The 25,077-nt window shown below is 44.3% G+C and overlaps 1 protein-coding gene across 2 annotated transcripts in view; it reads right to left on the reverse strand.

Annotated features, from left to right (window-relative positions):
- Positions 1 to 385: 385 nt before the first annotated feature.
- The window catches only part of RGL1 (ral guanine nucleotide dissociation stimulator like 1), a 279,970-nt gene continuing 255,278 nt past the window's right edge, over positions 386 to 25,077 (reverse strand). For both annotated transcript variants that reach the window (XM_079905514.1, XM_079905515.1), the window contains 8 exons: positions 24,443 to 24,529; positions 23,081 to 23,113; positions 20,959 to 21,080; positions 18,390 to 18,479; positions 13,555 to 13,741; positions 9,448 to 9,702; positions 4,724 to 4,838; positions 386 to 2,057 (listed from right to left, as the gene is read on the reverse strand). In XM_079905514.1, the coding sequence (XP_079761640.1) occupies positions 1,870 to 2,057; positions 4,724 to 4,838; positions 9,448 to 9,702; positions 13,555 to 13,741; positions 18,390 to 18,479; positions 20,959 to 21,080; positions 23,081 to 23,113; positions 24,443 to 24,529 (1,077 nt within the window). In that variant the 3' untranslated portion in view covers positions 386 to 1,869. The remainder of the gene's footprint in view (positions 2,058 to 4,723; positions 4,839 to 9,447; positions 9,703 to 13,554; positions 13,742 to 18,389; positions 18,480 to 20,958; positions 21,081 to 23,080; positions 23,114 to 24,442; positions 24,530 to 25,077) is intronic.

Below are 25,077 nucleotides of genomic sequence, written 5' to 3' on the forward strand. Positions count from 1 at the left end.
TTTCTTTTTGACCTTCCAACCAAGAAATTCAGGCTGAGGCTATGTTTCCTTCAGTCCCCATGACGTCTAGCACCCTGGCCATCCCTCCTCCACGCACAGAAGCACAAATCGAACCAGCCTCGCAAACACAGAACAAAAAGTGCTTTTCAACTAGTTGAAACCAGTCGGTCTTTACAATGCGGTCTGATCTAGAAAGACCTAAAGGAAATCTGAGGCCTTCCTGGCTCATTCTCGTTCTTGGGTCCACCGCCACAAATCTCTAGCCTTTCCCTGGTGTTTCTTGCGGATTTCATATGGCTATTTATGTAACATAGATCACACAGAACCTTTGGGAGCTGTCTTACAGGATAGGAGAAAAAAAAAAGCTCCACGTTACATTTTGCACTTCATATCTGGGTTCATTCTTTATTTTTGGAATAAAAACCTGGTATTTTGAGAATTTTCTTCTTAAAAAGGACAACATTCTGAAAGTGCTTCTTAAACGTGTCAACATCCCACGTATGGCTTTGTAGTTCAAACCCCAGCCACAGCTCAGATTTGGAAGGGAGAGGATGATGGTGGTACTGGAGACAAAAGTGTCACTTAACAGTGATACTGTGATACCAAGTGTGGAAACCTGAAAAAAAAAAAAAGTTATTGATTCCATCTGGAAGAATGTACCTCTTTAGAAACGAGTTGGATAATATACGGAGCCCCATTTCTTTCCCCATGACTAGGCACAGGAAGGCTATAAAAGTTAATAAGTAAAACAGGACACTGCTCTCAGCAGTGAACATCTTCCGAGGGGCTAATCACAGAGCAATCGCTGTTCAGAAGTCGTTCACAGGCTCAAAATCATCAGTTATAGTCAATCGCAGTAGGAATTTCTACACCTGAGGAACAAATTGCACGTAATATAGAGGTACTGCGATCCAGATGGCAAAAGACTGCAGACATGTAGTTTCACATGCAAAAGGCAATCAGAAAAAAACAATGAAGTAGTGGCATTCCGAGACAGATCAGGGTCCACATGAGTCATCCACCTTTTGTGCTTTCCTTTCTGGCTGATAAGTTACCAAAGAACATGGCTGTATGTGCAAGAATGATTGTGATATGTTCTTTAGGGGTGGGGGGGAAACAAACAATGAAGTTGCCAGAAATCAAAATGGGCTTGTGTTGCCTCCAGAGGTGTCACAACGGCTGGACCAGTGGCTCAGACAGTCCTCCAAAGCTGTTCCTAGCCCTCCCTGGGGTAGCAGAAATTGGCCGATGCAAGCAGAGGTCAAAGCCACTGGCTCATCCAAAGCCTTTCCGAGGTGGCCTTTCATTCAGCCCGTGGCAGTTCCCGCCTCTGCGGTTGTTCTTTTCTGGTGGCACTTGATCGAGAAAGTAATCCTCTCCCTTTATAAAGATAGTTTGGACTGCTCATAATACTGGCATAAAGGACACTCTGTATTCCTAGGGTTGAGTCCGTTTACTTGGAAGGTATGAGACGAGGTTCTCAGTTCCTTCTAGTTCCCTGTAAAAAGTGACCTCGACTTCCCAGGCCATTGTGCAAATTTGTTTCTCCATAGTCCAGGATATCCCATAAGTCCCTCATATTTATATATATACACACACATACCAAATGTGTGTACATACATATATATTTATAAATGTGGGTAATTTTGCATTTCGGTCTCAGGTCAAAGAGAATCATCCTTTTCGTGTCAAGTTCATCTCCGATTTCCCCACGACGCCTGTCATAGTGCCTTGCACACCAGAGGTACTCAATAAATATCTGTCCACCTCACCAATGATCCTCTAACACTGGGTGGTAGCTGCAATCACCACGGCCTGTTCTCAGCCCCACCCTGCCTTTGGCAAGCAAGGGGCCACTGGTCTCTCCTTTCAGAGGGTGATTTTGCTGTGTCTGTTGCTCCAGCAGCCCCGTTTGGCTGTCCTGGGCAACGTCAGGCTGGTCCGGCTACGCAGTTTTACTTGCTCTTCCACAGAATTCTTTTTGCGTAAGATGAAGTCAAAGTTCACTTGGCTGTTCATGGCATAGAAGACATTTGCTGAGTCTGGGATCACGAGTTCTAAAAAAGATGAGGAAAGAGAAGGTAGTCAGCTCGTGTAGGTCAGCCCAGCACTGACCGTGGCAGGTGGAAATTCTGCTCAGACACACGGCTGGGACTATGGCCCTTTGTCCCTGGAATGCAAACGGAACCAGACAGTGACCACCACTCCCTCCCCGCAAATCGGTTCCAACAATTTCCCAATCCCAAGTTAAAAAACCTAAGTGCGAATCCAATCTTAGAAATTCAAGCCACGGACCAAATGCGCTAATGCAGGATGTTTTAGCTGGAAGGAAGTGCAGTAGGAAGCAGAGGCCTACAGGAGTTAAAAGACATTCCCAAGAGCACAGCTCGTCAGGGGCAGAACTGGGACCCAAACCCAGGTTTCCAGCCTCCCGCAGGCCATTTTCCACTCCACTATGCAGTTTTTCACAGAGACTAAGCGAATCCAATAACACGGGAAAAAGGCAGAAAATCTACACCGTTTTCCAGAACTCTTTACTTGGAAAATCAAAATATTTTTTAATTAATCCCAAATCAAACCAGTATGTTACACCATTTGAGGCCTTGCTTCCTTAAGAACTTGCATTTTAATATTAAAGGGCAACCAAATAAGACAGTATCTATCTCTTAACATTTAAACCATTGCCTACTGCAGTGACTCCCACCTATATAGATAGCTGCAATTTTTGAACAAGGATTATTCCAAGCACAATATGAAGTTATTGAGCAAAGTGATCTGAATTCATTTTTATTTTTAAAAGAAGCTATTACTCTTTAGCACTCAGGGGTAATGGATAGCTTAAAAAACCAACAGGGAATAAAAAAAGGTAAAATGTGCAAGTCTTGCTTTGCGGCAGTGGAGTGACGGAGGCAACCAGGAGAGGTGTCTGCCTGCAGAACTGGATTAAGTCGACCTTATGTTAACTTCGACCACTGAGATTACACAGCACGACTGATGCAATCAGGTTCTGCGTGACTCCGCTACATTTTGCACAAATGTTCCATAAAGGATAACTCCCTTCAAGTGTCCCCAGTCTCCTGCCCACATATTCCTGGGTCAGTAACAACCTACCTCACAGCTATATATCAACATATCTCCAATACGGTACACTTTCGGGTGCGTTATTTCCTGTCATAATCACCCATGATGCACAAGGAACCAGTAGGGTATTGTCGCCATTTAACTAATTAAGGACCAAGGCCCAGGGAGGTCAAGCAGCCCACCTGCCACCACACAGCTGGTGAAGCTGGGCCCCAGCTGCATTCCGGGACTCCTGGACCTTCACACCCACTGCCTTCACCTTGGCGTGTTGGTTTGTGGACGACACGGTAAAACCCAAGAGACCACTTTTCAGGCTTGGACTTTTAACAGTAACTACATTAAAAGATGAAACTGAGAAAGGTTTGCCCCACGACCTTGGGCTCAGCTGGATGAAAGAAAACTTCCAAGAATTTTCTCAGAGGCTATAGTTTTTCATCGCTAAGAAAAGGTACGACTCCAACTTCGCCTACTCTCGTCGGGGCCCGAGATCTAGCCCTGGGTGATTTGTTGGTCAAATGGAATATGAATAACTGCTCCCTTCCATCATCCCCGCCTTGTATAATTCTTCTTTTCCTTTCTAGGGGGAATGCTTGTTGGGGAACAGCCCTCCCTTGAGACACTTGCATTGGTCTGTGCTGGGTCTGTCAGCAGACAGGGTTGGCCTCAGTCAACAGTATTGGCTGTTCCTTGTGCACTTGGAAAAGAGACTCAGTCTGCCTGAGTCTCCTTCTCGGATGTGACACGGCATAGAGGAGTTACCTACCAGCTCGCCTCCTACCCCTCAACAAATACAACCCCAATTCAGATTAGCAAATCGATACATGCAGGGGGATTATGTGCCTGGAGTTTTCATAAAAGGGATTCCTTCAACTAATGGACTCCTAGGCAAACTGGAGCATTTCATAATCACCAGTTCTTTGCCTCAGTAAGTGTGAGGTAAAGAACCGTCCAATCCTGGCGCTGGAAGCTTTTGCCGCTTGAAGATCAATCATGAATAAAGATAACTGAAGGACAGACTCTCATAAGTGGTTAACTGAAACCATGAGAAATTATCGCAGGAACTGCGACCTTTCTGGACACACACTATTGGTTAATGGAGGTGCGTGGCCATCTGCAAACAGCCAACAGACCCCGTCCATCCCCCAACTCCTGACACAGGGAGCGACCTCTTCCTACAGGAAGGCTTGAGAAGTTTACAGAGAAAGGGCGGGAGGAACGCTCAGCAAAACCGCAGAAAGCAACAACGGTTGCTGGGGGACCAGCCTGAGACGCTTGATTCTACAAGTGAGGTGATGACATATGGCTCCCGGCAACTCCGCCCTAGCGTGATTAAAAACCCTCACTTGGGCTTCCCTGGTGGCGCAGTGGTTGAGAGTCCGCCTGCCAATGCAGGGGACACGGGTTCGTGCCCCGGTCTGGGAAGATCCCACATGCCGCGGAGCGACTAAGCTCGTGAGCCATGGCCGCTAAGCCTGCGCGTCCGGAGCCTGTGCTCCGCAACGGGAGAGGCCAGAACAGTGAGAGGCCTGCGTACCGCAAAAAAACAACAACCCTCACTTGGTTCCATTTAAGAAAGACATTGTGTCCACTTCCCGTCTTCTCACACTGGGGCAATCTGCCTTGAGAAAGAACACGCGCCTACCTTTGTCCTCCGAGATGACCTGTACCAGCTCGTACCCCTCAGCCGGGTCCGAGTCCAGATTGTGCTTCAACATCGCCCTCTGGATCACGGCGGGAGTTTTATCCTGGCTCGTCAACTGGAAAGACAATGAAAGGGTGTGTAAAGCATTTAGCTTCATGTCTCCTGGAAGAGTTGTGCTGACCTTCTTATTCTTGCTGTCTTGTGCCTTCCTGGGAGAAATGGCCAGGTGGAATGAGAAAGGACCAAGAGCCAGCACTCCTAAGTTCCAGTCCTGGCTCCATCCTCAGATAACAGGTCATCTTTTCTCTCGGTCACCTGCTTTCTCAGAGCCACAGTGTCTTAACCCCATCAAAACAGAGAGACTGGGTGCCTTGCCAGTTCCAATGGAGGTTCCGGTGGAAGAATATATATGAGGGAATTGTGGAAAATGCACAGCGTTTGCAGTCCTGGGCCAAAATTATCCTCACCTGTTGAGCACCGGTTACAACCTGTGGGTCAGAACGGCCACGGTTCTGCACACTGACCATTTCAAAAAGCACAAGTGGCTCTACAACCCAGGAATCCCACCCCTAGGTATCTACCAAGAAAAATAAAAGCATTATGTCCACGAAAGGACTTGTACACAAAAGTTCATAGCAGATTTATTCGTAACAGCCCCAAAGTGGAATCAACCTGCATCTCCATCAATAGGAGAACAGGGGAGGATAAGGACAGTGTAGTGCGTTCACGATAAGAGCACGACTCAGCAGCTAGAGGGAGCTGAGAACTGAAACATGCAACAACGTGATGCATCTCACAAACATCACGGGTGAGCCAGAGAAAGCAGACGCAGAAGATGACACGCTGCAGGAGTCTGTTCTTTCAAAAACAGGCCAAATTAACCTGTGGGGTTAGAAAACTAGCTAACCCTATCTTCAACTAAGGTTAAAGCAGGATTGAAGGGGCATAAGGGAATTTTGGACGGGGCGGATAAAAAATGTTATTTATCTAGACTTGGGGTGGTGGTTATATAACAGAAGTATACATAGGTAACTATATGTATACATATATATGGTTATAGTTATAAAAACCCAAAGAACTGAACACTTCAGATCTATGTATGTAATTACATGTAAATTACGCTTCAATAAAAATGAGCTTCTAAGTGTTTAAAAATAATAAATCTAACATTTTTTAAAGTGCAAGTTAAGCCTCCTCTCACCCCAATTCTCCCCTTCATCTCTGCCCATCAGCCAGCTATTCTCAGGGTGCTCAGAGCAACAGGAAAAGGGGGCTGACTTATGTACTATCCCTTGGGTGATTTCTTTAAATTTGAAAGAAAGCAAAATGAAACACACATTATTCTTACTTAAAAATAAAAGCTGGGCTTCCCTGGTGGTGCAGTGGTTGAGAGTCCGCCTGCCGATGCAGGGGACACGGGTTCGTGCCCCGGTCCGGGAGGATCCCACGTGCCGCGGAGCGGCTGGGCCCGTGAGCCATGGCCGCTGGGCCTGCGCGTCCGGAGCCTGTGCTCCACAACGGGAGAGGCCTCAGCGGTGAGAGGCCCGTGTATCACAAAAGAAAAAAAAAAAAAAAAATCTGTTCTCACCAAGAGGTAAGAGGAGAGAGACAGCCAAAAAAAAGAAGAGATGACGACATAGTAGTCTGATTTTTTCCAAGAAACTGTTATTGTGAGCCCAAGGATGTCTGGGCCCACAGGCCTCCCTCCAATCTGGGGCAGCAGCTGTATTTGTGATTCAGTAAACAATATGCATTACAATGGGGTCCCTATAAGTGACAAAGACCGTGCTCAAGGGTCTGTTACCAAAACATCTGGCACCTCCTTACACAAGGGAGAAAGAGATGCATACAAAATTCTAAAGGAGAAAAATAAATTTTTTATAGTCTAAAGGAAGTACTCCTGCAGCTGGATCAAACTGGTCCAGGAGCATAAAAAGCCAGAGGAGAAAGGACACCAACTTGGGGGATGGTTGTTGGGTTAAGGTGGTTAATGTTAAGTTATCAGCTTTAAACCTACCTAAGGAGAAAACCAGGCTACGCTTGTTTTACCTTAAACCTCCCCAGGTGTGTCCAAACAAGGATGGGCTGGCCGAGGGCTTTCCTTGAGAGTCTGTCACTTTGTACCATAAACGCTACTGCGGGGAAATGATGATCACAGACAATACTAACAGCTCAGCCGTGCAGCCTTACGCTGATATCCTGAACCAGCACTGGCCAGTAGATACATATAATTCGAGTCTCATCTGTAATTTAATTTATTTATTTAATTTTATTTTTATTTATTTTTTTAGTTTTTTTTTTAATGTGGACCATTTTTAAAGTCTTTATGGAATTTGTTACAATATTGCTTCTGTTTTATGTTTTTTCTGGCCGCGAGGCACGTGGGATCTCAGCTCCCCGACCAGGGATCGAACCCACACCCCCTGCGTTGGAAGGCAAAGTCTTAACCACTGGACCACCAGGGAAGTCCCTCATCCGTGATTTTAAATACCTAGTAGCCACATTTAAATTTTTTTCAAAAGGGAAATTTTAATATTTTACTTAACCCAATATGTGCAAAATATTGTATCAGCATAAAATCAATACAAAATTGTTCATAAGATATTTTACGTTCTCATTATTGTTATTTTTTGTACCAAGCCTTCAAATACCTGGTGTGTATTTCACACAGCATATCTCAATTTGGACTTTGCCCATTTCAAATGCTCGGCCACCACCTGTGGCTAGTGATTACGATACTGAACGGTGCTTGGGTGTCACCCACATACACCTTAAACAGGAATGCGAAACATTCCCTGTGCCCTCCCCGGAGCTTAGTTTTCTAACGCCACAGGTTGGGCCTGCTTTTGAAAGATCAGACTCCGGCAGGATGCGGGATATCTGATTTCTTTGGCTCAACGTGGTGTTTTAGAGATTCATCCACATCGCTGCGTGTTCAGCTCTCGGTTCCTTTTAGTTCAGAGACACCGTAGTTACCCAGCTGGCACTTAACTCCCCTGGTTGGCATATGTGAGAGAAGCCATGTGAGTAAACCACCCTGAAAATACAATAATACGACTGATGACCTCAGCTGCCTGGCGGCGCCCCTTCCTCTCGGACACTCCCTTATCACCCCTCCCTCACCACCACGTGGGTTCCGCCTCAGCCCTTCCTCACTCGCTGCGTGACCGCATCCAGCCGGTGGAGCTGGACAAGTCCCAGCGTGAGACCCCAGCACCACCAGCCTTGCACCAACCTGTGTTTCTCACCATCTACTAGATGATGCCATTTGGATGTCCTGTGGTGACCTTGGATTAAGTGCACCCCAACCCCCCTGCTCCAGTAGTTACACTGCACTGGACAGGACCACCAACCATCCGGCTGCCTGGACAACCTTTCGTCCTCCCTCTTCCACTCCCCCAGAACAGTAACCAAAAAGTTCATAACTAAATGGATGAATTCCATAATTCTAACTTAGAAAAATCTTGCAAAAATCCATACCATCTCCAGCCACATGACCATCATTCAAACCCTTAACACGTCCTACATGGAATATAACGGCAGCTTCTAACTCGCTCCGCCACCTCCAATCTACTCCCCCTGCACTTCTGAATCAGGTCTCCACAATGCCAGCTACTTCTCTAAAGAACAAATCTGATCGCCACCTAAAAGCCTGCCATAAGACTCTACTGCAAGATTAACACAAACTCCTTCATGAGGCCTGCAGGCCCTTTACAATCTGATCTGACCTCTATTAAAGTATTTAATACGTTTTGAAAAATGCTCTATGATCTCCTTTTTGATTATAAGTTCCTCAAAGACAGAAATGTCTCATTCATCTCCCTGTTCCCAAAGCCTGGTCCAATGACTAGTACACAACTAATGTTCAAGAAATATTTTGTTGATTCAGTGAATGCTTTAGTAAAGCTTTTCTTCAGATGTTAAAAGACAGTGACTCCTTATCGCTTACATCATATTCAAAGCTGAGCTTATAAGCAGTCAGTGTGGCTCGAAGAAGGCAAGTCATGAAGATGCGGAGAGACGCGAGATTTACATTTTACTGTGGGGTTTTACTGCAAAGGAGAGTCTGCTTTTCAATACATGATACATCCTTTAAGATAAGGAGTCTATTCTTGTAATAAACACACCAGACCTTACACACCCAACGTTATTACCAGGAGAGGCTCTGTACGTTTTCCAAAAAGACTGCCATTATTCAACACATTTTTGGGACTGTGCTCAGAAACAGAGTTTTTACAGGAAGCTCAAGAAGGTGTCTTATTTATAAGCATAGCTCCTCGTGGACGCAAACTGTATGTCCAGCTTGATCACCCACTTTACTAAGTCTGAGTCCAAGTGACTAAAGGAGAAAACTTTGCCACCACCAAGGAGATTGCTAGGAATGCACAGCAATTCAATGATAAACGCAGACACGTTAATCCCCAGGAAGACCTGCAAGGAGGTGTGCAGCAGTGGCCTCTTCCCTGGGATGCATTTATGTAGTCATCTCAACCGAGAGTTTTGAAGAGGGTGATACTGACCCGGACGAATAAGGTTTAGCAACTTTTAAGATGTAAAAATTATATCCTATACGCACTGCTGATATGCAGACTTTTATACATCATTAGTCTATATCCAGGGAGATTTCGGCATTGATGCATGTGGCACATACTCATTTTGTGTGAACGCACGTATATGTGCTGACACGGCACGTGAGTACTCGGGTGTCGGTCTGAGAGCCTTACCATGATGCTCTTGTACATGTTGCCATTGTTGTCCTCTATGCTGATGCGGATTATGCAGGTGTCTTCGTTCTGTTGGTTGTAAACGGGGGGCAGCACTGTCGAGGTAATGGATGTCACAGAGACAGAGCGCTTGTGGATTTTCGGGTTGTTGTTGCAGGGCGGAGGGGAGGAGAGGGGGTTCATCAAGGACGACATCCCTGAGGAAGCTGTGTCCATAGAGTGGATGGAGGAACATGAGGAAGAGGACTCGGAGAGCTGGAAGGGTAAACACAGCCCAGAAGGAAACAGAACTGTTAGGAACCCTGGCCAACAGTGTGCTTCCCAAGTTTCAAAGCAGAGGTCGAGGTTGAGACTAATAAACTTCCGTTATTTCCTCCACAGCCGCCCACAGCACACGTGCGTCTTATTTCTGGTGGAAGCACCCCCATGGCAGATGCCTGTCAGTGACTCAGTACTCAGCAGAATCACTCTGCATCATGGGAGGCAAGGTGGTCCTCTCATTTCCAGAGCTTTTAGCTGCTCTGAAGGAGGGTAACCAGCAGGTGGCAGCAAATACCAGAAACTAGAGGCAATCTGGGCTTGTGAAGGAGCCCCGAAGCTCACCGGGCAGAAAGCCCAGTCCTACTGCCTCGAGCAGGAAGGACGCTTGACCTGCCCCCAGAGATCCTTTCTACTGTGATTCCGTTTCACCGTCAGATTTTGGAGCAGGAGAGAAATGGCTATATTTTTAGAAGTCTCTAAGATGAGGACCACAGATTATCCAGCTCTGCAGGGAACATGAGCCCTGGAAAGGCACCTGGAGATGGCCTGGCCCCAATCCCTCTCTACTGCTGAGGAACCTGAGGCCACAGCTGTTGACAGCACCGTCAGGCTGTGCTCTCAAGTTTCCTGACTTCCATGGCCAGGTTCGCGGAGCAAGGGTGCAGCAAGGGTGTAGTCGGTGAGAATGTGGTGAGTGAACACAGCACACCACTGCCCCAGGGATTCCCAGCACTGTGAGGCTGTGAGGTGTGTGATGAGCTTTCAGACATCTTACCTCATTTTGGTCTCCCAACTATCTTGTGAACAAAATTCAGAGCATTAGAAATACGAGGGAAACACGATTCAGAGAAAGAGAGTGACTTGCCCAAGGGAACACAGCCTATGAGAGGCTCCACCACTTAACCACATTTGCTTCCAGAACCAACTGTACACATTTTCATGTTGTATACCAAGGATAATTAAAGAATGAGGTACTAGAGTTAATGTGTTTTTCTGATTAACGACAGGGTTCTTATATGTGCAACACCAAATACCAAAGAAATAGGATGCCCCCAACTCATTAGGTGGTGGTCCAAAAAAATGTCATTAATTGAATCATTTGAAATAGCAATTCTTTTTATAGAAACTTACAAATAATTTCTCAAAATGAGCTGAGCTAAATTATACCACATTAATCCAATAAAATAATCTGGAAGTCATTTAAAAAATAAATAACTTACTAATTTCTTTCATACCCATCTACCTTCCCATGGAAACAAAGTACAGAAATGTAGCTTTCTGGTTCTCTGGCTTCCAAGTAAAATGGAGTCTCCTCTATTTTATTTCCTATGACTTCCCTTTCCTGTGGCATAACTGTACATCAGATAACCATACATTCAATTCGACTGCATCATTAGTTTAATAGAGCCAGCAAGATGATGTGACAACTCTAGTAATGCAGGAGTCTAACTGAGGCTTTATCATAACATTGTTTAGTTACTTTTTTTTTTTCTTAGCTTCCCAAGTGAATCAACTTAGTGGCTCAATTTGAGGGCTAACTGGTGGTGGATAATTTTAACAGCCTGACTTTGCTTGCAGGTATACTACACAGTAGCCAAGAGGGTCCCCTTTCCAATTACTGGTTCAATTTTTTCCCCTTCCCTTTCCTCCACATAAATCCTTTTTCTTTTGTTAGATTTTTTTCCCATGATTTTAATGACATTTAAGATAAAGCCTTGAAGATGCCTGGGTTATAAAGCACCATTAAACAGACCACCTCTTGAGCCCAAATTCTTACTGGGAATTTAAGTAGTGTGGAGCAAGTGTGAAATAAATGTTTAGAAACCACGATCAGGGGAATGAAGAAAAAGGAATGCAAATTACACTTTACTCAAAAGAGGGACCTCACAGTGTGGCCAGTGGGAAAGGCAGGGTGGGCGGGGAGGGCTGCAGGACCTCAGGGTAGGGAGGAGCTGTGAAGGTCTCTGGGGCCAGCCAAGCACTGAGCAGAACTGAGGCCTTTCCAGTTAACATTCGGGGCTTCTGCAGCCCAGCAACTACTTGCGTCCAATTCAATTACTCATTTTTAAACCCACAGAAATTCGTGACTCTGAAAACTGTTCATCCAAAGAATTAAAATTCATGACTTGCGCAAGAAACTGAAGAGCCAGTGTCATAAGGGGGGAGACAAAAAGATGCAGCAAGGGGTGTGCACAGGACACACGCAGGGCTTCTGCATAGCTTTAAAAGGGATGACCCGGACCTGTGTGCACGTCCACTGCATCAACAGATGCAAATGTGATTCTACCTCCTTCCTGGACAGGGAGAAATCCCACAAAGATGTGGGCAATAGCTTAGTTGTCACTGCTGTACAATGTCCATCATCAGAAATGGGGCCTAAAAAGCTTCAGAACCTGTCAAAAGGTGAATGATGGGGTCTCACTCCAGATTTTGACAAAGTCAATGCTGAGTGTCAAGTCACGGAGAATGATTCCATCCCTGATTAAGGAGATATGCCTGAGAGAACAGCCAGTCCCTGGGTGTTCGCAGAGCTTTCCTTCAATATTTGGAGCATTAAAGATGTGTCTCCAGATTTCAAAGCAAAAAGGTGAGAAATCCCGCTAGGGCAGCATCTGAGTCATCTCAGGTCTAATGAACCCTTCCTGGATTGGCTATTTTGTGACAAGGCCACCTGAGGGTTCCCAGGTTGCTGCTGGTGCTTAGAACGCAATGTGAAACAGCACACGCATCCCCTTGCAGAATGGCAGATACAAATGAAAGGAAGGAATTGTTACCAACACCCTACCTCACTGGCCTAAGCATAAGCTAAGGGGCCACAAGTCACTTACACAGCAGGTCTGGCCACAGCCAAGATCCTCCCCCAAATGGTGCAAGTCCTATAGTCACATCAAAGTTAACATTTCTGACCCAAGCTCCTTGACCAACAGACTGAAACAGGTGTGTATAGAAGATGAAGGTGGATCTTTTGTTTCCTTTTCACTTATTTATGCAGCTATGGAGAATAAAAACTCTCTCTGGGAATTCCTTTATCACCTCTCATCACTTTCCTTTTTGGCGGACACAGTAGATTATACCCTTATTACCGATTCCTCAACCTCCCCTGCATCCGTGCCCTTTGCCCTGAGACTCCACAGTTCCTCCCATGAGAAGTGGCATGTAGTTCCCCACCTCATTCATTTATGTGGGATTTGGCCACATGATTTGCTTTGGACAACAAATTTTGGGAGACAGAACCCAACTGAAGCCTTGTTACGCGCTTGCAGGACTGGGACTGCCCTCTTGCTTATCCAATGTAGCGCGATAAGAGCATGCCCTGGGTGGCTGCTAACTCCAAAAATAACGAGAGGCAGGTAGAGCAGACCTGGACCAAACCCATGGCCTAGGGCCAAGCACAATCCAACCTGCAGATGCAGGACAGAGGATAAATGGTTGCTGTTTGAGGTCACTAAGTTTTGGAGTGGTTTGCCCTGCGCCATTATTGTGGTGAAACCTTGGCTGAGACAAGGTATGACACTGAGAGACTGACACATCTTTGGTTCTTGACTTTTTGCTCCAAGAAAATTCTCCATCTCCTGAATAAAGTGTAGCTCATGTTACAAGTCACAGTCCTTCAGTTGCCTCTGGATGTGGGAATGGAACAATATTTCAAAGGCTCAATGAATGTCGCTTCTAGACATGTTTCTATAAGGAATGAGTCCTCAGGTTGAACTCTGCTTTTAACACCTCTTAAAAACATGACTTGCAAAATGCTGTAGAGTGATCAACTGGAAAACAGACACCCCTCGTGTGGCAAACACTAGGTCAGGTGCCCGCATTAGGAATTACGGAAAAGGGTTAAGTGTATACCTTTTTTTGAGCCTCATCAGGTGTGTCCATGGGAGTGATGGAGCCCTCCTCCGCCTCTGAGTGATTTGACTCACAGGATGACACACTGACAGAGTCCATGCTCTCACCAGAGCTCCCGCTGGCAGTGGACTTGGGCTGTTCTTTGGTGGGAGTGCTACTGGTGATAATGTCCGACCCCAGAAACAGTCTGCAGAAAACATAATGCCAGGCATTCAGGCTCTTACAAATCTGGAATCCATGATTAAGCAAATATTTTTGTGTTAATTGAATCCTTGATGTTTTCTCAGTCTTGTGTACCCTGTCATTATTATTTTAGGGAAACATTTGCTACAAAGTTTCTAACAGATCACAGTAAACATCTTGTCCCAATAGATTATTCCCAATCTCAAAGAACACACAGATTGCTTAGCTGAATGAAAGGCCATATTAATCTGAGGTCTTTCTGGGTCAATGGTTCTCCATTTTTTGAGAGTTCTGTACCACTTTGGCAGGATCAAATTGTCGTGGCCACACCCCTATCACTTCCCACCATAAAATAAAATCCAGGAGGCAGAAGAAGGAGGCTGGCACTGCGCTGGACAAGAAACCAAGAAGGAAGACTTCTTTTCTAACAATCTAGTGAACTAAAATAACCTAAACTCCTTCACTATAAAACAACTAGATGAGAAACATTAAAAATTCTTTTTAAAGTTGGGCTTGCAAGACAGTAAGAAAAGTCCCTGCAGGCCAGAGATGAAAAGTGCACTGAAAACCAGAACATGCAAACTAATTCTGCTCTGGATGGGGAGTGGAGGTACCAACCCTGGCAAACTAGGCACATGGGTTTCAACACGTACAAAGGATCCAAAGATGAGGGCTTCTGTCTATGTAAGGTGGGCAGTGAGTACTGACATCCTTTACAAAGAGCCAGGATCCTCAGAGGGCTGTACCCTTAGTAAAAAGATGGGCTAAAAGAAAAATCTTCTTACTGACATAGGAAGACAGCAGTGAAACTTACCTGTTGGCCTGAGCTTGGGCAGGAGAAAAATGTCTCCCCTGATCATGTGTGATTTTAGCCAGCACCTCACTCAGATCTGCTATTACTTAGCTGATCTAGGAACTAGGAACTCTCAGGCCAGTGATCCTTCTGAAGAAACTAGCATTTAAAAAACAACAGCAACAACAACAAACTTCCTGGAGGAGTACACCTTCAACATAGGCTGCAGAGAATTCCCTGATAAAGATGAGCTCACAATACAAAGTTACAAAATACACACAAGGAAATAACCCACCCAAAGAGAGAGTCAACCGGCATAACAAAACAGCAAATCTAGGCTCCTGAGAACTTTAGATTACAAGAACTGTCAGAAAAAAAGTAATAATTTATTCATTCATTCATTCAACAAATATTTGAGTATCTACCGTGAGCCAAGCTATAAAACAAGTATGTTGAAAAACATTAAAGATGTACAAGAAGAAACTGAAAATGGGAGTTAAGAGCGAGATGCTCTGACGAAAGGACAGGAAGATAATTTGCAAAAACAATTTCACTTCTAGAGTGAAAAAGGTAGTGACTTAAATTTAAAAACTCAGTGGAAGGATTAAATAAATGTGGAAGAGAAAAACTGTGAACTAGATGATATGTCTGAAGAAAATCCTCAGAGACCAGCATCAAAATATAAAGACATGAATAATAAGAGAGGATAAAAGACACAGAGAATGGAATAAGAAACGCCTGCATGTATGCAGGGAGAATTCCAAAAGAGGACAAATGAGAGAATGGAAAAGGGACCACATCTGAAGAGACAGTGGCTGAGGAGATTCCAGAACTAATGAATCACATGAATCCTCAGATCCAGGAACCACATCTTGAATAGGATAAATAAGACTAAATCCCCACTTAACCTGCACAGTGGTACATCAAAGACAAAAGAAGTTCTTAAAAGCAACAGGGCAGGGGGCATAATGCAAAGGAACAGAATTCAACAGACATCTCAAAAGCAACAACAGAAGTCAGAAGACATGGAATAATATCTTCAAAGTGCTGAGTGAAAGTAACAGTAATCCTTGAACTCCATACCCATCTAATATAATTCCAAGAGTGAGGGCAAAATAAAGACTTTCTCAGACGATGACTGTTTACCATTAACAGACAGCAAGGAAGGAAGTTGTAAGATGCAAGAAGGAATGGCACGTAAAGAAACTAGCAGACAGGCCCAAACCCAAACAAGCACTGGCTATATAAAATAACAGAAACAATGAAGATGGGTTTGATTTTTTTTTATTAAATAATTTTGGGAATTACAAGCTCAAATTCCAAGACCTAAAGCATATCTTTGTTCTGTCTCATTTCCACCCCACCATCTCTTGCCCCATTTTCCATGTCACTTCCTTTCTTGGACCTCCAAGCACTACTGGGGCTTTGGGAAAAAAGCTAAACTGACCACAATTCACAGAAGAGAAAATAATGCTACTCTCTTACTTCTCCATGAATTACAAGGTAGACCTTTGAAGGCTGTGAATTAGTGGTCCTTAGCCCATTAACTGAGAGTCTCTAACTTAGAACTAAATTGTTCAAAGACTAAAGGTTCTTCCATTGGTACAATTCCATGAGGTCATTCTGCTTTGCAAAGATTAATTCTAGCACAACATTAAGCATCTCTGACCTTCAAATGAGGCACCTCTTCCCCTAAGGCTCCAAAATTCTCTCCAATCTCTTTGGATGATGGGTGATTAAATGTGGGGAGAGGAAAAAATACATTTTCAACACTTGTAAAAAATGCTAAGATCATAAAACTTTTTGAAAATGAATGATGAACAAACACCTTTATATGTACAAGGAATAAGATGGGGGACATGTGACCTGTGCTATTCATAATAAATGTTCAAACTCAACTGCAGATACCAAGGGTTAAACTCAAGCATATCGGCAAGATTTCACTAACGAGAGAGATGTATGGAGTGTCCACCACGCTTTGTGCAGGACTCTGCACGCTGACAGTGCTGCCTCTCCTGGATGTCACATGAATATCCTCACAAAGGCTGCACGCTGCCAGAGTGGGTGCTGGAAGGGGACCCCGAGCTGCTAGAGCACCCAGCACAGTAAATACAGATACTCGGAGTCAAGGGAAGCAGTTATATAAAAATGAGCATGCAGTGGCCACTTCCAGGCACAGGGTCTAATTAGACTGACATCAGTCTTCCTTTCCTTCCTTCCTCCTGAGCCTTTCTCTCCTCCTACTTTTCTTCCTTCCCTCCCTCATCTTCTCCCCTCCTCCACTTCTTACTTCCCATTCCATCTTTCCTTCCCCTCTTCCTTCAGAAAGTATTTCTCCACTAGGAAGACGGTAAAAGAGTTATAACCTTGGCTCTAGAGCTAAATCTTGGATTTGAGCCCAGATCCTACAATAACTAGCATACTACTTACCTTGTCTGTGCCTTACTTTCCTGGTTTATAAAGTTGGTATAATAGCAGGACCTACTAGGTTATTTTGCGGATTGGACGAGAAATACATGTATTGTTTTCTCAGAACAGTGTTGGCACACGGCTCAATGTATTCATTCAATAAATATCTATTAATCATCTACATGTAAGGCACCAGTCTAGGTTCTGGGGTTAGCAATGAATAAAAAACAGACATAAATGCCCGTCTTCATAGAGTTTGCATTCTAGATAATAAACAGACACATACAACATAGAGCACGTCAGCCAGAGGGAAACGCAATGGAGAAATCCAAAGCAGCTGAGGGTGAGACAGTGTGCCACGGGTAGGTAACGTGGACAGGCTGTAGTATTAAATAAGGTGGTCAGGGAAGGCTCACAAGAAGGTGACAAAGATCTGGGGGAAGTGAGGGAGTGAGCCATTTGGCTATCTGGGGAACAGTGCTCTAAGCAGAAGAAACAGCAAATAAAAATGAGTGTGACTTGTGGCCTGGGGGGCCGGAGTGCACAGAGTAGAGTGAGAGGGAAAGGTGAGAGGACAGACGGGGATGGGACGGGCAGATGGGGTTCGGTTGGTACTGCAGGTCTTGAAGGGTCTTGAGGGCCACTGTAAAGACTGGATTGTACTCAAAGGGAGACAAGGTGTTACGAAGTTAGCTACGCCTGGCACTGAGCTGGGCAAACAGCCATGGGTATGGTGCACAAGGTTCCTGCTCTCAGGTGGCTTACATTCCAATGAAGGTGACAGCCGGTATGATTGGGACTGACTGGGCAGACGGCAACATTAGACAGGATGCTCTCTCAGGAGGTAATGGTTTTGCCGACATCTGAAAGGAGCGAGCCCCAGAGAGAGCACACGCCAGGCCACAGGGACATCTAGTGCAAACAACTGGTGCATCTAGCGCAGAGCGAGCCTGGTGTGGTTGAAGGATGGCTGGGAGACAGGTAAGCCTGGATCCTGGTGAACAAGGGGGCGTGTCGGACAAGAGGAAGGTGGTAAGAAGAGTAGGGGAAAATCACGCTGCACCTAGTGAAACAGGATAAGGAGTTCAGGGCTACCTTAAAATAAGACCATCAGAAGTTGTAAAGCAAGGAAGCGATGTAATCTGGTATACATTTTAACACATGACCAGACTACTGGGTGGAGAACAGATTGCTGGAGCAAGGGTGGGGCCGGAAGCCAGTACTGATGTTGCTGGAGTGCTCCAGGCAGGAGATGATGGTGGTTCAGACCAGAGGGAACACTGGGGAAGAATGAGTGGATTTAGAAAACCTATTGAATTCATGACAGAAAGATAAACTAGTTAAACTATTTAGTGAGTGAACTGGCTCAGGGGAACTTTGTTGAATACCCTTCCCCTCCCGACTCCGTCGGGACCCCCTTGGGGCCCCAGGACCCCAGGGTGGCACTCACAGGCTAAGCCTCTTCACCATGCTCTTCCGAGGCTTGGGAGAGGTGGCACTGGCATCGGCAGCCGCTTCGATCTCACAGGAGAGGGCATAGCTGGGGGAGAGAGGGGAGCTCGTGAGGGCGGAGCTAGGGAGGTGAACAGATTTAAATCCACGTGATTTACTGGTTTCCTTTTAGAGGTGGGCTCTGAGTATTCAAAGTAAAGGTATGTACCATGTTGTTCTATGGTGAATGTCAGAGGGTACTGACTTAATGACCAGACTGTACAAATGGGCACCTCCCTCCTCAAAGCCCTGCTGGTGCACAGAGTGAGGCTGTTTAGTTTCGCAGGCGTCAGACACATGAATTTGCCTGCTCTGGCAGCATCAAAAGCTGACTCCCTTCTGTTTTCCTGATTGTTCTCAACCCACTGCTGGGCCAGGGGAAGAATCATTTCTTCTCTCCCACCTCCCTCCCATTGCTCTGTGTGTGTGTGTGTGTGTGTGTGTGTGTGTGTGTGTGTGTGTGTGCTCGCGTGCCCATGCACGTGCTCAACTTACTGTTTATCTAAGGGAAGTGAAAGAAGAGACATTTGTAAATGATCTAATCTTCAGTAAATAGACATAGGCAGTTATATTATTGATAAAAATGTATAAATATGATTTCTAGTTGACAAAACCTCCTAAATTAAAAATGCTCCAGATTCAGACGTCTATATGCCAGGCAGATATAACTTCCACAGGCACAAGAAGAATTTATATCTGCCTTGAAATGTCTTTTATGAAGGCTTGTAGCTCTAGCTAGGAGATGTACTTGATTCTCGGTAGGTGAGGAAGGCTAAGGGGTGAATGTTAGCTTGGGAAGTTGCTTATTATGTGTACTTTTTTTAAACCTAAAGATGTATCCAGGTAGTTGATCAAGCAGAAGTATTCATTGAGATGGGAATTATTCAAATATTAACTTAAGCCGTAGGGGTTTTATAAACAGCAAGAAAAAAATGGGATATGTTTAACAAGATTCCTTTAATCATTAAAAAGTCAATTCCACAGCTGATATTCTGAGTCTGAACTCTCTGATCCAAACCACCAGCCATGGTGTGTATGTTCCATATGTGAGAAGGATATCCACAGAGGAAGTTCATACACACTGATCATCAGACCAGAAAATGTAAAGAGAGGCAGCAACTGTTTTGTCTTCTACATAGCAAAGAAAAAGTCTCATTAACTGATGAGTACTCTGAATTAAAGGTTTTTTTTTTTTTTCTTGAATCAAAGGTTTTAATGTACCAGAACCAACCCATTCTGAGATTTAAAAGGACCTCAGAAATCATCTGGCTTTCAAATGAGGAAACAGGCTTCCAGGGTTTACATGACCTGTCCAACATTATATAACCACCTTCAGAGCTTAGGCTTAGAGTCAGGCAGACCTGAGTTTGATTCCAAACTCTATCACTGACCAGTAATAACACTTCTCTAAACCTCAATTTCCTCATTGGCAAAATACTTATTTTGCTGTCAACTTCACCCTCCCTGTTGATAAACTTTCAAGGAAATCCCCTAGTCTACAGCAAAAGTCAGCAAATATTTTCTGTACAGGGCGAGTCGCTGTTGCAACTACTCGATTCTGTCTTTAAAGCATGAAAGCAGCCATAAATAAGAGGGAAATGAATGGGTTGTGTTCCAGTACAACTTTATTAATGGATATTAAAATTTTAATTTCAAATAACTGCCTCCCGTCACAACATTCCTCTTCTTTTGTTTCTTTTTCAACCATTTAAAAATGTAAAAACAGGAGGTAGGCTGGGTATGGCCTGTGAACTCTAATCCTCTGAACTACAGGGTAAAGGCTACACACCCCTCCCTGCTGGGCCAACATTCAAGGCACTGGAGTTAATGTACCTTTCCAAGCTCGTCAACCTCTATTTTGACACCCATCCCTTGTGAACCAACCAGAGTCCAATTGTTCTTCCAAATGCCAAGCTGGTCAGGCCACCAGGTCTTTGCTCACGTTCTCCTCTCTGTCTGGAATGTTCTTCTCCAGTTCTCCTGGTGAAATCTTTTCTTTCTTTCACAGCCCAGCCCAAATGTTAATGCCTTCATGTTATCTTCCCTTTTTCCCCCCCTTCCTTGGCCAAGTGAACTGTTCCTGCCTATGGGTCCTGCAGCACTGTGACTATCCATTGTATTTCAATTCTTCATGAGTCTGTCTCTCCTCCCCACTTGAAAGCTCCCTCAAAGCTAGTACCAATTACTAATAGTGACAAACATGGTAACGATGCTGTCTCAAATATGATTACATTTAATCTTCTCAAAGAAACATTTTAGAGTAAGCATCCTGAAGATCAGGAAGAAGAAGTGACTTGTTCAAGGTGACAAAGATAAATAAATGGTAGAGCAAGAATCTGAAAGCACATTTTCTGATGCCATCAGTTCAATTCTTCCTGCTATACCATTAACCTTTGAAAACCGAGGATCTGGAACCTTGGAGCTGCTCACTAAATAGTTGTTGAATAAACGGCCAAATGAGGAACCAGATGCAGTATCCCTCTGGCCAACACCACAGCTCTGCCCTGATGGGCAATATGTCCTCCTACCTCTCCTCCTCTGTTAGGAGCTGCTGCCTCTGGAACCACTGGATGAACTTTGGGTCTGGGGTCATACAATAGCTGTTGCAGGCAGACTGTAAGAGCTTGATTTGGGCAATCACTTCAAATTCCTAGAGCAGACAGAGCACCAAAGAGAAAGAGTGAATTAAAAGGCCAACCAAATATACATCTTTTCAACATGAAAACACACCACAGTAGGATAAATGATGGACAAATGCATCTAGGAGGATTCTAAAGTATTGCTTGTAACTCTGACTCACTGGTGTCTTTGCACGCTTTAGTGGTCAGTCCTTCTTTCTCCTTGAAAAAAGCAATTTATGTGAATAAAACAAGCTACCAAAGTGACCCAAACTAGGTACTACCTAAAGTCATAGTGACTTCCTTTTTCTCTTTTCCATCCCCATTCTTGAGACAGAAAAGTTACTTTTTAAGCCTGAGTCCTTCTAAAATGTATTTAAAAATTCTACTTCCTAAAAGATAAGGAAAATAATTACTCTAAGTCAGGAAGCACACCAGTTTCCCACCCCCATCTTCTTCAACCCTTACCCCTCAATAAATAAGTTTTGGTAGGGCTGAATATCTAAACAGTCTAGGGCCTCATAAACTTGAATGTTTAGATTTCCTGAATCCTTGGGGGTTTACTACTCCAGTAAATCATTTAACTCAGTCTTTTAAAGCTCACAAGAGAAGCAAGTGTATAATTATGTCCAAAATTATTTATACTTCTTTAGATGTTTCAATAAAGATGTTTTTAAAGTCAGCAATGGAAATAAGCTTTAGCTTTAGGTCTTACACTCAAACTTTCCCAAAGTTTAACACGCTAGTCTTAAAAAGAAAGAGATTATCATCCAGGGTTATTCTGAAGGGAAAGGACAGAGACGGGTAACTGTGGAGGCAATAACTGAATTTGTTTTAATGTTACAGGACAGAAGCAGCCCAACAACTGGCAGATTCCGTAGGTGTCAACTTCCCATCCAGTGACCTCCACCCTTGGTCTCAGTATCCAAGGAACATTTATCATCAAACGCTACCAGGGACAGAAGGCTTACATTCGTCTAGGGTAGTATATCTTGTTACTGATGAGTTCAGCCTGGTCAGCTCCTAAAACTTTGGTTTTAACTGCAATGTCATTTCCTCCTGGAAGTTTCTCTGACCCCACAAGTTGGGGCTAGATGCCCCTCCCATGTGCTCCTATAATACCCACTACTTCTGCTCACAAGCCCTTATCAGGCTGCATTGTAACTGCCTGTTTGTCTACTTTCCTCCTTGACTGTGAACTTTATGAGGGCAGGGAGCTCTGGGCTTTTTCTGCTGCAATCCCTAAACCTACCACACTGCCCGACCCCTGTTCGGTCTGCAGTCAACGTTTGTGGGATGAAAGAATGAAAGAATAAGTAAAGAACAATGAGAGTTACTACGGGGTGAAGTTATTATTTTGCTCACTCATATTCCTTGAAATCGTTTAAATATACGATTTTAAAAAACACTAAACGCATAGCGAATTTTTAAAGCTCTGTTTTATCTTTTTTCATGCAGTGTGGAACTCTTCTACTCTCCACAGAAAAATTTCAAATTGATGTTGCACACCCCTTCCTATGCTGACAGGAAAGGAAAAGAATAATTATCCACGTTAACAATGAAGACCGTTTCCTTTCCTCTCTTCAGTAGGCCTACAGGAGTTAACCATCTTTATTAACCCTTCCATAACATATACTCTTATGAAACCCTTTCTCCTTAATAGAATGGACCTGTTATTGCTGAAGCTGATTGTAAAGAAGGAGATGATGAGGGGGTAAAGGAAGAACTGCAGGCTCAGGAGAGACAGGACAGCATTTGAACCCTGGCTGTGCTACCCGGTGACTCTGGTCAAGTTACTTCATTTCTCTGCGTCCTGGTTTCCTCACCCTTGAATTGAGGATGATAAAACCTACCCCACAGGGCTCTTGGGCAATACCACATAACAACATGCCAAGGACAATGACATCTGATAAATTTTCAATAAATGCTAATTTTTTTCTGCCTCTGCAAAAAATTTAAGTCTCCACTCCTCTAATTTTTTTCGTGCCCAGATGAAGTAAAATGAAAAACCACAGCCAAGACCCCTACTTACCCTTCTCCTCTTCTCAAAGTTTATCAGCCCACCCTGAAAGAAATTTTTTTAAATGAATGACAAACCAAGCTACTTTGAAACTCAGCCTTATTTATTCTAGGTTTTTGTTAAAATAGCTCAAAGGGATAATAAAGTCACAAGTATTCATGACACTGTAATTATGGCTACAATGGAGGAAAAGAAACATCATTCACTTAAAAGAAAAACATTCTTTTAATTATAATAGGACAGGATTGGCAGAGGGCCTTCTCTTAAGATGTCTGAAACCAATTAAAACAGTCATGATAAAGGATTTACAACACAGAATCCAAATACATTTGCGGAGACAGTAAAGACAAAAGCTTGAGTGAATGTTCTGTTACACTTTTTTTTCTTTACCAAAAGCAACAAAAACAGATGGTCATTGACTCATACTGGAAACCACATTGTCAATGTTTTATCAAAAGAAGTTTATCAAACTTCTACACAACATTATCACCGAACACCGAAGTTAAGTTTCAATTCTCCATCGTCCCAGTTCCTATTCTCAGTAGGCTGAATTTAACTTCTAAATCATGGGTCACTCCCCCCAAATTCCCCAACACTGATGAGTGTTTCCTGAGATAAGCTGAGGCAGAGGATGTGAAGAGACGCGGAGCATCTCTCTCTGAGGGAGCATGTCCACAACGTTTACGACGACCTTGGAGGTGGGCATTTGCAAGATAACTGCTACTCCTTCTAATTATGATAGAGTAAAAGCAGACTGACTGACTGCATGTGATAACCAGGAAGGTGAGATAAACTTAAATATACAGGAAATCCTTAAATTTCATTTCAAATATCCAATCTCTTCTCCATGTAATATTCTACTGTATTACTGTTACTAACAAGTAGCTTGTTTCACTTCTTTCCCCATTCTGAGAGAGAGAGAAGGTAATAATCTGAAACAATAAAGCAATACTTAAAAATCCACGAGCTTGACTGACTCCCTACCCCAGCAGGTAGAATGTGAGGGTACACTATCCGCCCAGCTCCACCTGCCAAAGTCCCACCCAGCACCTCGGTCTTTGCTCAAACCCACTCCTTCCTAAGGATCTGCCATGACCTCCCCTCACAGGGAATGGATCGTGGCCTGTCCTCTTCTCTCTTTGCATTTCTGTTTGAATTCTTACTATTTCTGTCCATCACTGCCTGCTCTGATATATCCCTTCCACTGGATTGTGAGCCACTGCTGGTGTCACTCATCTTCGTATTCCTCAGAGCATCTAGCCCAATGCCACGTTCATAAAAAGCCCTCGATAGGTACAAACAAAGGTGTATTTCTCTCTTGGGTAACCAACGAGAAGGCTGCCGATCCACCTGCACCATCAGCCTGGAACTCACCTCAATGTAGTCCTGAAGGGCAGTGTCAAGCATGGTCAGGTCAGTCAGGAAGGTGCCCAGGTAGGGCACAGTTCCCTGCATCACACCCTGAAGAACAAGCACAGTAAAACCGTCTTCGCTGTTATTGAAAGTTCAGGGTTTCAATAACCTCCACACTGGACCAAATGGACCTGTGGCCCACTACAGTCAGCAACGTGCCCATTTGCAGATGGAAGCAGCAGTCTTCGAATGGCTAGGTGATCCTCGACAGCATTTGGAGAATAATTAAGGACCATTCAAGGCCTAGTCTAAGGCCACTAGTGCTAACCTACATGAATGAGATTTTTAAAAATCCCTACACAAATAGGTCAGGAACTCTGTCACCAAGGTAACTTTCAAAGTCATGAAAACCAAGCCTCAAAGCCAGGGGATGGTTCAAGTGTGTTCACAGTGGGGTTCACACATTGCTTAGGCTCAGGTCAGAGGGACCTCTGTTCTCTTTCACGGCATGTGGACACTCCCGGTGGTTCAGAGTGGCCCTGGGAGGGATGGTCTCACCATTGGTAGAGGATTGGGCTGCTGCCCACTGGAGAAGTGTGACCGCAGGAGGACGGGGTGTCACTAGTAAAGTGGCTTGGTGACTCGGTTCTGAAGAA

The sequence above is a fragment of the Stenella coeruleoalba genome (genome assembly GCF_951394435.1).
Source record: "Stenella coeruleoalba genome assembly, chromosome: 1".
Lineage (NCBI taxonomy): Eukaryota > Metazoa > Chordata > Mammalia > Artiodactyla > Delphinidae > Stenella > Stenella coeruleoalba.